Consider the following 12,498-nt stretch of genomic DNA (forward strand, 5'->3'; position numbering starts at 1 on the left):
GCTAATCATTGTCCCACCTTGCGCATACAGGCCACTGTATTTTGAGCAACATTCTCGATATCTGAGATATCAGTGATTGAGCTGACCAGCATTATCACGCATTTTTGTGGCGCAAGTCTTAGGTGTGTGGGATCAACGGCACTCTTTAGAGCTTCAAGCACTGGTTCTGGCTTAAGGCTGGAGACGTCAGTGGCAGTGTCTCGTAGGATAGTCTTTAATTCAATTGAGCAACAGGATTTCTGCTGAGAGGTGAACGAACAAAAATTCAAATCGGTATCAGGATCTGCGGGCAGGGAGGAGCCTACGTCGTCGAGCGAGTCCCAATTAATGTGAGAGTTGTGCTCGTGGGAATTGGTACATGCGTCTGTCGCGGTAATCCCCCTTAGGTCAGGGTCGTGTAGCTAGCAGGCGGACGAGAAAATTAGGATAATCACGTACATGTAAAGTTGTTGTTATATTCTTGAGCACTTCTCCTGCAAGAAGAAAACTCACGACTGAGCTTCTACCTAAAGCTCCGAACCGAGCGCTAAGCTCCTTAACTTTCCGTAAACCACTCCCACGCGGAGGACAGCGTAGATTCCCGTTCTTGCCGACTACAGGCGCTCCACTCTACGCTTGGAACGCTGTCGATCGTGTCAGAGGGCACAGCTGCTTGGACGTGACCTGCGACTTCTGCAGCAAGCAGATCTTCCGGACACAGTCCGCGAGAATGGCGAGTCCACCTTCTTGCTTTGTACTGTGACACGTCACCGTAAAAAAACCCATCAATGGAGGAGAAGGAGCGAGCTGAAAATAGATCTGGGATAGTACTAGAAAGCGGAACATTGGACGAGGTGATAGCTGTATTACTGTACACGGAGAAGAAACTCGCATCTCATTTTTTTTAAGCGCACGTGGAGTTGCGGCGAAGAAAACTCGAAAGCTGTAACAGAAATGAGATGTGTATTGTAGAAGCGTTAGCATGTAAGATACATCTGAATAGCTCGCCTTCAATTCCAATATTCTCGGAAAAGCAAGTTGCCGTGACATTTCTCACTTGTGATGTTTAATTAATTGCTGTTATCTTCTATTGGCACCAAGTGAACCGTCATGCAAAACATAATTTGCGTAAAAAAAAGCTAGCGAGACCGAACAGCAAAGCCTTGATGCCGCTCAAGCGCCGCCTCAATTCACTGTTCGTGTGCTGTATGGTAGCTCTCGCCTACGTCTCCGTGATAGAAGTCGCTGACTCCACGTCTGCGCAGATCGCAGACCTCTCAGCCCTAAACAACTGCGTCAGCTGACGCGGGCACTGAATAGCGAGAAGGATATGGTCAGCGACCGGTTGGATGCTCTGACTGAGAAGTGTTGCGAGATGAACAAGCAGAACAGCGAGCTGTGGAAGGTTGTGCAGGTCACGAAGACAGACGCTACGCGGATACAGGAGCAGACGGACGTCTTGATGAACCATCTAAGGACAGGCTGAGCGAGATTCAAGAGCGTTGCTCGCAATTCGAGGAAGACGTGGAGCGCTTCTAAGCGTGCATACGGCGGAGTTATCAGCTCTAGCGCAGGGCTTGGAGAACATGGCTACCGGTCGTTGTTCCAGGAACGAGGGGTTGCTATATGCAAGAGTGGAGATCTTAACGCAGCAGCAGGAGTTCGCCGTCGTGAATAAGGCACTGAGGAAGCAAGTGACGACGCTGGGCAGCCAGCTCCAGGTGTTGATTGACAATGACATGACGTTGACTACGGAGGGGGGCGCTGTATTAACCCTATCGCGAGCCACCTTCCTTCACTATACTATACAACGTTAGCATTATCGATTTTTTAAGGAAGCATTCTGCTTCGTTTTAGGCCGGTGATGGGCCTCTCCGGGTCGCTACGGTCTTGTTTGCGTGATTCCCGCACGAACGCATGACGTAAAAAGGCTTCCTTTTTTAAAAGTACGGTACTATCATATCTTGATTATAATTGGTCATAAACCCGTGTATTTGTTGATTGGCTGGCGAATAGCCAATTGGATCAGAGGAATGGTGAACTTCTCTAAGGTGAATTATCCATCTCCATCTTCTATCTTCGTGCAGAGTCGTTTCTTAAAAAAACAGGCTCGAGCTGATGCATCTCCTTTGGCGAGTATCTCTCTTCGTTTTTGTATGGTAAGTGTGATTTCTTCTTGCAGAAAACGATAGACTGTCATGTTTAATACATATTATACATGTAAATAGTGCAACTAGCTCGAATTTATGAACTGCTAAAATTAATTTTGAAAACCGACTGTTGACAAAGCAGCTCATTTTCAGATTTCCTCCTCTTCCGCCTCGCACTATGCCAGGAAAGCGCGCGGTGAAGGACACGCAGTCAATGCGGCCGAAGCGGCGACGGATACGGCAGATATCAACCCACGTAGATACAAGGAGGTTGGCTGCGAGATTTGACTTTCATGGCGTGTGGCGTGAGCTTAAAGCCTCAGGATGGACGTCAAAAACCCCCTCGAGGCCTCGATAGTAGGGTTCGGTACGTGCTCCCTGGCCGACCTGCTAGTGGCAAAGCGGGTGAAGACTGTCTTCTTGGAGAAGAAGCTGTTCTGCAATATTTCATGGATAGTATTAGTGAGCGAGTAGACGGCGACGGTGAACTACTGGATGGTACGAGTGGCGCTGGATGGTAGGCCGTGTTTCGTGTTGTGCTGACTGGCGTTGCTGTGTCCTAGTAGGTGGTGGTGAGCGTTCCCGTGGTGATGACGGCGAGCTGGTCCGTGCTGATGGCGGCGAGCGAGTCCATGTTGGTGGTGTCGAGCTGGTCCGTGGTGGTGGTGATGAGCGTGTCCATGCTAATGGTGACGGCGAGCTGGTCTGTGCTGATGGCGGCGAGCGAGTCCATGCTGCTGGTGGCGGCGAACTGCGTTCCAGTGGTGAGACGTGTGTCGGTGTGGAACCTATACGTCGTAGCAGTGGTGAGACCGATTCACGAGGTCGAGAAAGTGCAGATCTCAGTGATCGTGGTCGTGGCCGTAGACGAGGGCGTGGTCGAGGGCGTGGTCGCGTCCGAGTTCAGGCTACAGGCGAAGCAAATGCCGGCTGTGGTATAAACAATAGGACACCGGAAAGGTTGGCGACTGCAAATATTGCTCGCGGTGACAATATACCGGATCAAAACGGCACACCACGTACCCTGCCGCCGCCAATGGTGGAAGAGCTCTTTCTAAAGAGATTGGTAGCCTTTGCGCCAACCAAGGAGCGGTGGATGATTAAAAAGAGTTTTGGCTGTGTGGGCACCACATACATTGTGGGGCGAGTTGTTCGGCGTGTGAAGCGAGCTTCGAATGGGCATATCCTGCAAGTGATGTGGCTTGCCACACAGTTCCAGAACGCAGTGGCAAATCGGAGCGTATCAGTAGTACAACGTGGCCTCGAGAATTACCAGGCGCTGGGGCAATTGTCCAGTAACCCGGCGTGGCGTGATCTGACTGACAACGTGGGCGGTGGGGAGCTGGAGATAGATACACCTGTTGATGAGCTCGAAGTCTCGACACAGCAAGACTCCTACGAACGGTATGATTCCTGCCTGCAAGCCTCCCAGAAGTTGAAGCGGTAAAAAGCATGCATTTCCAACCTGACGTTGAGATGGCATCTGTATGAGCGCATTGACAAAACCACGGAGACTCAGTTGCTGCCAGAGTATCACCACCTGTTTGCCCATTCAGCCTCGTCCAGCTTCTTCGCCTACGTGCCTCTCTACTTTTGGAAGCAAGTGGTGCTGGAGACAAATCAATACGCTGCCATCAAAACTATTCGAATCACTACACCGTTTACTATCGATGAACTCATGATATTTCTCGGTATCATGTTTTACATGGCTCTGACTGACAAAGGAGAGTATTCAAACTACTGGGGACCACAAACGGAGGACTCTATCTTTGGTGGTACGTCGACAAGCCTCGACAACATCGTGAGTTTGAACCGGTTCAAACTACTACGCCGCTGTTTCTCTTTCCGGGCAGATCCCGGAGCCGCATTAGGACGTGATCCTGCTGCCAGAATTCGTCCGCTGTTGAATCTACTGAAGTGTACAATTGGACGATACGTCGACGTTGGCCGGAATCTTGCTTTGGACGAGGCAAGTGTTGCTTGTCGATCTCGACAAGGTTGACATCTCATCGTATACAACCCACAAAAGCCCGGTGGCAAATATCATTTCCGCATGTACGTGGTATGCTGCGCTACGACATGGATCGCTTTAAATTATCGTCTCCACTGCAACAACAGTGATATTGCGGATAGGCTACAAAATTTGGCGAGCCTAGAAGAAGTTCAGCAGCTTCGAGAGGAGTTCGAAAAAGTCAGTCAAGTACGGAAGCACGTACTAGAGGTGGTGAGGCCCTACTTTCACACTCGACGAATCATAAACATGGATAATTACTACACCAGTGTGCAGTTGCTGCTGGATCTCAAACTGAAGGGATTGTATGCAAGAAGAACAGTTAGAAGCGGAAGCAAGCACTACCCAAAGCATACTATTCTCGACAAAGACAGCTCATCTCGAGGGAATTTTCAGCAGTCCGTCGCTGAAGACCATGGTATTCTTGCAGCTTCCTGGTGCGATGGTAACATCGTGACGATGGTCACCAACGCCGACGGTTCTACACCTACCACCGTTACCCGCCGAATTCGAGATGAGACCAGGAGTTTTCCAGCCCCTACTTGTATATTACAGTATAACCAGCACATGCAAGGTGTTGATCGCTTGGATCAGCTCAGAGCTAGATTCTCGCTCGCAGATGGGCATTCTTACAAAAAGTGGCATAAGAAACTAGCTTTATCTCTCATTGATATTGCACGGGTGAATGCATACTCGTCACGGAAATTGGCAATTGGAACTTCAAAAGATCGAGATTCGCACATAATTGTTTTGATTGAACTGATATCGGAGGAAGATGGAAAAATGCCCCCAGCAACAACAGGATGGTATATAAAAGACACAATTTACCTGAAGTGGCAGGTGAATCACCTAGCACAGCCCCGAGGAGAGAAATCCCGCTGTTAAATGTTGGAAAGCTGCATAGTCAATGTGAATCGGTATCGTCAAAGCGATTATTTCGAGACGCTGGCAGAAAGAAGCGACAGTGCGTCGTCTGTCGGTACGAAGAAAGATATCCTACTGAGGTAACTGACTACTGTCACACACACTCAGTGTGTCTATGTCGAGTTATGCATGATCATGTTGAGAAGCCATACATTTGCCCACAGAGTACCTGGACGTGCTGGGATAAGTTTCATCGATTTTACCTACCAAACGGCCTTTTCACCGAGAAAGGTAATGTACGGAGGACGTCGCAACTTGCAAAGTTGAAGGCACGGCATTGCTCTAAGACGAAAGACACAGTACCTGAACAGAATAGCGTTGCTCGGCAAATATTTGAATGAAACGAGTAAAAATATCATTAAACTTTGCAAAAGTGTTTTCAATATTATTGTGGCAAATTCAGAACATATATCGTTCCGTGTATATATCTTGACTTTACTATTCTGACTAGACTGTCTCAGCTGTGTGGCATGAAAAGTTCCTATTGTCCGATCATATATCGTTTCGTGTACATATCTTGCCTTCACTATTCTGACTAGACTATCTCAGCTGTGTGGCATGAAAAGTTCCTATTGTCAGAACATATATCGTTCCGTGTATATATCTTATACTGAAGGCTGCAGAGATCTCGTGTCCGGTGGTGACCCAGAATCTCCTGAACAAAAAAATCGTGCTAAGTGTACCACGAATATGACCACGCTGGAAGATGTCTGCGGTCTATGTTCGCAGCGATCGTGCTCATACTACGCCTCCGGCACGCTCTCAACATTACGAGGTGCATTTAGGTAAATGGGAACTGGCTGAGACTTCCAGCTACAATGACCATACGTAGTTCCAGCTCGCTTCCATCTTCCACAAAATAAATTCCGGCAAGAATCTCTATGACGAGGACAATACAGCGACGTCGACACTATTACTCGTGCACTCGGCATACCACTGAGCTCCTCTTGGACAACAACCTTCGCCTCTTCAGTGAATAAAAAATCATTCAAGAAAATTGGTGTTGTCAGATCATATATCGTTCCGTGTATATATCTTGCCTTCACTATTCTGACTAGACTATCGCAGTGTGTGGCTATACTGAATTCATTATACCATATTTCAGGTAAAATCAGATCCTACTTTGTTCCGTGTATATATCTTAACTTCACTATTCTGACTAGACTATCTCAGCTGTGTGGCATGAAACGTTCCTTCATATATCGTTTTGTGTATATATCTTGCCTTCACTATTCTGACTAGACTATCTCAGCTGTGTGGCATGAAAGTTCCTATTGTCAATAGGAACTTTTCCTATATATTGTCAATAGGAACTTTTCATGCCACACAGCTGAGATAGTCTAGTCAGAATAGAGCAAGAATATACCCGGAAACGAAATATGTTCTCGACAATAGGAACTTTACATGCCACACAGCTGCGATAGTCTAGTCAGAATAGTGAAGGCAAGATATATACACGGAACGATATATGATTTGACAACACCTATTTTCTTGAATGTTTTTTTATTCACTGAAGAGGCGAAGGGTTGTTGTCCAAGAGGAGCTCAGTGGTATACCGAGTGCACGAGTAATAGTGTCGACGTCGCTGTATTGTCCTCGTCATAGAGATTCTTGCCGGAATTTATTTTGTGGAAGATGGAAGCGAGCTGGAACTACGTATGGTCATTGTAGCTGGAAGTCTCAGCCAGTTCCCATTTACCTAAATGCACCTCTTAATGTTGAGAGCGTGCCGGAGGCGTAGTATGAGCACGATCGCTGCGAACATAGACCGCAGACATCTTCCAGCGTGGTCATATTCGTGGTACACTTAGCTCGATTTTTATGTTCAGGAGATTCTGGCTCACCACCGGACACGAGATCTCTGCAGCCTTCAGTAGCTCAGCCGAGGGACTCGAGTCGAACACTTTGTCGCTGTGGAAATATTCCTCGAATGAATCAATGCCTGTGGCCAGTTTCTGTAGCTCCAGTGACGCGTCCGGCTTGGATGCAGCCTGGTTCAGACTGCTCTTCCACTCCGCGTACTCGACAGTAGCCAATTTCTTGTCTGCCGCAGCACTTGTAAAGAGTTGAAAGAACTCGTCGCTATTGACAGGTGGTGACGGGTTCTGGATGTGCAAAGTCTGGCCCAAAGCCTCGGCCAGACGCACAGCGGAGAAGTGAACAAGGGCACGAGCTGCGTAATCCACTGGGGTCATATCGAAGTACCAATCGGAACGAGCAGGCACAGCACCGAGCTCGGCACAACCCTTGAGTGGCAGGTAGATGAAGTCACTGGCTTTCCAATGGCCGGTGAGAGACGACGGAGCCATGTCGCCTGGACGTAAAACGAATACAGGGAGCTCACGGTGAGCAGCTTCGTGAAACATTTGCTCAGCCACTTACTTGCTCTGTGCGTAGCCGTTTTCGAGCTGATCTGACAGCTCAGTCAGGTCCGCAGTCTCCAGGAACTTGGGCGCGGTCAGCGTTGATGGGAACACACTGTTCGTTGAGATGTAGTGCACGGGCTTCCCCCAGGTGGAATTGTTGGGTCTCATTAAACAGCGCAAACTTGTTTAAAGCGCTCTTAATAAGATCCATCGCTGCGTCTTCGTCTGCAGCACGGACCAAGCAGAAAACGACGCTTGTCGAGTACTTGAGCAGAGCGTGAAGAAGCTGCACACCGAGAAACCCTGTTGCACCAGTCAAGAAAAGGTTGCGAGGAGGAAGACTCACCATTTCCACGCGGTAACGATTGTAACCAGCTTTGCGCGTGGCAGCGGGGTAAATGGACGCGTCCGAATATATGTCCTCTGGTATTATGACGGCGTTTGGTGTTGACATGCTCACTGCACGACACGGGAGACCGTGGAAATTGCGGTCCTCCACCGCAGCGTACACACGTCGCAGATTCTCCAATTGTCGACGGGAGCCCTTGGGTATGTGGCCGGAGCTCTCCGCTACATCGTCCAGATCCTTTTCCAGCCGTCCTGAGAGTTTTTTGCCCAGCAGCCAGCGATCCACGTCCGAGTCACGCGTGTAGTAGATTTCCACCATGTAATACTGCTGGACTGGGGGATTTGGAACAACAATTGGGAACGAAACAGACTTGGCTGCGATAGATAATGCTACAGTTTATCATAGAGGCGATATTGGTCCACTGTGTCTCGCCATAATAGCTCTCGCAGTTTGGCGGCCGCATCTCCACCTAGGTACGGCATGGACACAGCTGATGGAAGACGCAGGCGAGCTGCCAATGCGTCACTTGCGTTGTGACCTTCGAGCCAACCGCGCGAATACGTGTGTGGAGTGGTAATCGGTGAGGTTGTTGGGGCTTGGACTGGAGTGTCAGAATAGTGAAGACACGATATATACACGGAACGATATATGTTCCGAATTTGCCCCAAAAATGGTGTAATGCATTCAGTATAGCTGAGTCAAACAATAGGAACTTTTCATTCTGCAATTTGCCACACACACTGCGATAGTCTAGTCAGGATAGTGAAGGCAAGATATATACACGGAACGATATATGATCTTTCAATGGCGCGCGTGTCGAAAGTGGAGTGTCAAGTACATCTCCAGTGAAAACTAGTACTTTCCGTAGATGACCAAACAGAGACGCATGCGACTGTACGCATCTCGCTCCAGCGCTAACAACGTCATGCCGTTTCTCGATGCCTAGACAACGATGAGCGTTTGTCTGAAGAGCAACCTGCGCGACAACATGGCCAAGTCCCGCCCCCACATCGAGAAACACGTCTTCCTGCCGCACCTCTCCTATCATCTGTAAGATACTTCTGACTGCCGCGGGCAACATTTCACCAGCATTCTCGTCCGTCTTTCCAGCTTCTTGGCGAATGTCGGCTGCAGAGACACTACTGTAGATGTCTTGGATGGCCATTTCAGCTTGACTAGCAAGTAGGGGAGTACATGTTGAAGGCTTAACGGACTGGGTGTCTTCAATCGCCGCTCTGGGTCGTAAACACCGTGAAAATCGCGCAATGGTTTTTCCGTAGGTGCGCTTCAACGCTCGTAGCCTCTGCTCCAGTTCACCAGGGTGACGTTTTCTCCGCATCCTGTTTGCGAGGTCTTTCCATGAAATGCGCCTCCCCGCAGCCTCACACTCATAGGCGATGGATAGAAGCTGTTTGTCCTCCCCGTTGAGAAAGTTTGTTCGCATAGCGGCGAGAACAATGTATCTATGAATATGTCGAAGTTTCAGTATGTATGGCTGTATTTTGCTAAGTAGATGCCTTCGTCGGGCGCCCGTCCTCCACACGATAAATGATAGGTATCGAGATTTGCACGCCGGATTTATTATCAAACTTAGCATCCTATAGCAAAAAAGACGTTAGTAGGGGTGAGAAAAGTACGTTTTCCGGCAAAATTCTTAATATCATTTCACTAGTCGCGCGCACTTTACCTTTCGTACTATCCCTAGCCTCGACAAACCTGCAAATGATTGGCTAAAAGTAAACAACGTATCATTATGCTTCTTTTTAAGGGTCTCTTTGAGTTCCAACTTTCGAGAAAGCGATTGAAGGCAGCAATTTGCTACCTCGTACCACGATAGGGTTAATATCAGGTGAGTTTTATTGACGGGGAGGCTACAAGCAAGGGAGTGAGACAAGGGGGCTCCAATCCAACATGTTGGAGCTAGTTCAAAAGCTTAACGCCCCGAAGAATTGTGTCCACGGAGATATTTGCCCAGCGATATGGAGATCAGACCGAGAACGCCGCCGTCGCGCAGCGGATTGTCCGCTTGGAAAGAAAGTTGGCTAGCTTTAAGTACGAGATTAAGGCTCTGTAGGACAAGCTTCCTGCTGGACAGTCGAATCGTAAACAAATGGAATAAGTGGTGTTTTTTTCATCAGAAGGTCGCGAACAATGAGACGTTAATTTTGCATTTGAAAGACCTACACAATGACATGGAGCAGCGATTCTGGTCACGCATCAGTGTCAAGCTGCAGTGTCCACCAACTAACTCCATGCCCACAGCGCTAGTAAACGCATTAAGTTAATAAATAGAAGCCTATTGCACGATAGTACCTCAAATACAAGCCATTGCCGAAATACTACCGTAGAAAAAGTAGTCTAACACTATTACAAGAATCTAGACCAATTTACCTTCAATTTTATTTGGTCATGAATGGAGACCGATCGAGGTAAATGAATGAGCCGAGCTCAATCACTTTCGCAACCTGGCTTCGCGTCGTAATACTGCAAACCTTGCTTGCATTCGTATTTTCACACCACGCTAAGCAGCCTGCAAGCCTCAAGCGAATTAAAGCTGAGATCGGATATTTTATGGTATGGCTAGTTTGAATTTTGTTTACTTCACTATTTCCCCCGGCTATGTAATCGAACTTAGTGATATCACAAAATTGGGCGATATCGTCAAATCGCACATTTAATGGGATACAATCTAGAGAGAACGCTTGGTTTAAAAATTGACCGGTAATTTTTAAAAAAAATATCTTATATTTTGGGCTTCACTCAAAGATAAAGGAGAGCACCATCAGTTAAGTAATAGATCTCGTAGCTAAACTGATATAGCAATTTAATATTGACTCCACGTTTTAGGAACACAATATGCTACATGGGCTATTTTAGCCAAAACAGGAGGGTAACAGCCTGGATCGAGTATGCACCATCCATCAGCGGAAATTTCGTGCTTTCAACTCTATAAACACAGATAGAAGCGGTCTAATGTATTAGACTTCATGCCTTAATTACATGTTATACTGTACAAGCATTCACAAGGCGTGAAATTTAAAAATATCTTATTCTAAATGGATAGTAATGAGAAATTCTCACTTTTTAATCAGAACCTATCATTAACTCGCATGCGTACTTTGCAACGAGCTGGTTTTCTACAAATACGAACTTCTGAACTAAAGCTATCTGTATACTGTGTGTTTTCACTTTGTATGGCATTTTTTAAGATTGGGATAAACCCGGCACATTTGTACGGTATTATGGAATTTTCTCCAAAAATGCCACGCAAACTTCCCAACAGTTTGAAGCCAAGGGGAGAATTAAATTTATCCAATAGGAGGCTTACCCTTTTGATTATCAACAATTAGAGCTAAAACAATTGTTCATTTGGGGACGGCGGAAGAAGTGCTCTTCTAGTGAAACGGCTCTGCATTCGGAGTTTAACAACAAGGGCTTTTCATTTATGTTTGTACCGTCGGTGCTTCAAAAGTGTGACAAGAGCTGTTGGACACCGTATCTTAAGGTAAACTCAAAGACCGCGGGCCAACAGTAAAAATACTTTGGCTACACGGTCCAGCCGGTATTCCCATGCTAGCGCTTCACCTCTGACCACTTGTAGGCTCCTAGCATTTAACAAGCTTATCGGCATGCCCACAAACGCGGAGGTACTATCACACTCGCATGGCTAACGTTCGTACTCGCATAGGTTTGCAGATAAAAAAATACAGGAATCCTATTGACTGGTGAAACATGCAAAAACATTCGAAACATGTCTGCTTTTCCGTCGTTTTTTTGTTCGTGCTATAATCAGTCGCTCGTCACACAGGATTTCATCAAGCTGGTTTTCGCTATTTACTAAAACGTTTCGAGCCTCTCTACTCTATGTGCTCGCCATATTCTGCTGATGGATCGAATTCTAAGAAAAATCAAGGTACAACACATCGGAAAGACCGCGCTCAATGACGGCAGCTCAGTTCTTGGCCCTAGTACTTGCGTGTGGGGCGCTCCACGGGGACGACGGAGTTTCTTACCCTGTTTTCGGCGTGACAACGTCGGTGGGGTTTCACTTTTACATTTTGTAGGACGCGTCATAATGTTTGGTTTTAGGCGATGCCAAGCCTCAATTCAAGCTTCCTGGTCTGTTTGACGTGAGCGCTCTACAAGACGCAATAAGCGAAAAGTATCCGTTCTTGAGCTCTGTTTATGCTGTTATAAATGAACTAAATCTTCACCTACATGTATCGGGCCGCTCTGAAATTCAGAATTTGTTCAACAATGGCTGAACGCCCGACCACTACGTCAGCATCATTTTCGTGTTTTCGCCTGCTGGAGTTGTGACTGCGTGCGCTTAATGCACCTGGATGTGTGCATAATTTTAAAAAGCTAAGTGGGAAGATGTGTAATCGAAGCTTCTGCAATTTTACCAGTACACAGGCTGACAAGTGGTCGTTTAATCAGCCTTTTCGAAGGGTACGTATGACTTCTTGCTAAAGAGCGGGAAAGCCGCTTTGCCGGCGGTAATCGGAAAATAAGTATAATCGCTCAGCTGGGTAGAGAATAGGTGCGCTGGAGACTGCCTTTGCACGATAAAAGGACCGCCTGACGTACGAGAAGAGAGGAGATCGCAAGTGCTTCTTATCCTCGATAGTCCCCTTGTTTAATATTCGTACCCGCCTCGTCGGGCTCAAACAGAGCCAATCTTCGTATTACGCTAGTAGTATCGATAGAATGGCTTAT

At 47.2% G+C, this 12,498-nt stretch overlaps 1 protein-coding gene across 1 annotated transcript; it reads right to left on the minus strand.

Annotated features, from left to right (window-relative positions):
- Window positions 1-6,854: 6,854 nt before the first annotated feature.
- On the minus strand, window positions 6,855-7,457 carry PITG_16379 (uncharacterized protein; the record flags this gene model as incomplete). Its single annotated transcript, XM_002897387.1, has 1 exon — window positions 6,855-7,457. The coding sequence occupies one exon, from the start codon at window positions 7,371-7,373 to the stop codon at window positions 6,855-6,857; it is 519 nt and encodes a 172-aa protein (XP_002897433.1).
- Between the last annotated feature and the right edge of the window lie 5,041 nt (window positions 7,458-12,498).

The sequence above is a fragment of the Phytophthora infestans genome, genomic scaffold (assembly GCF_000142945.1).
Source record: "Phytophthora infestans T30-4 supercont1.45 genomic scaffold, whole genome shotgun sequence".
Lineage (NCBI taxonomy): Eukaryota > Oomycota > Peronosporomycetes > Peronosporales > Peronosporaceae > Phytophthora > Phytophthora infestans.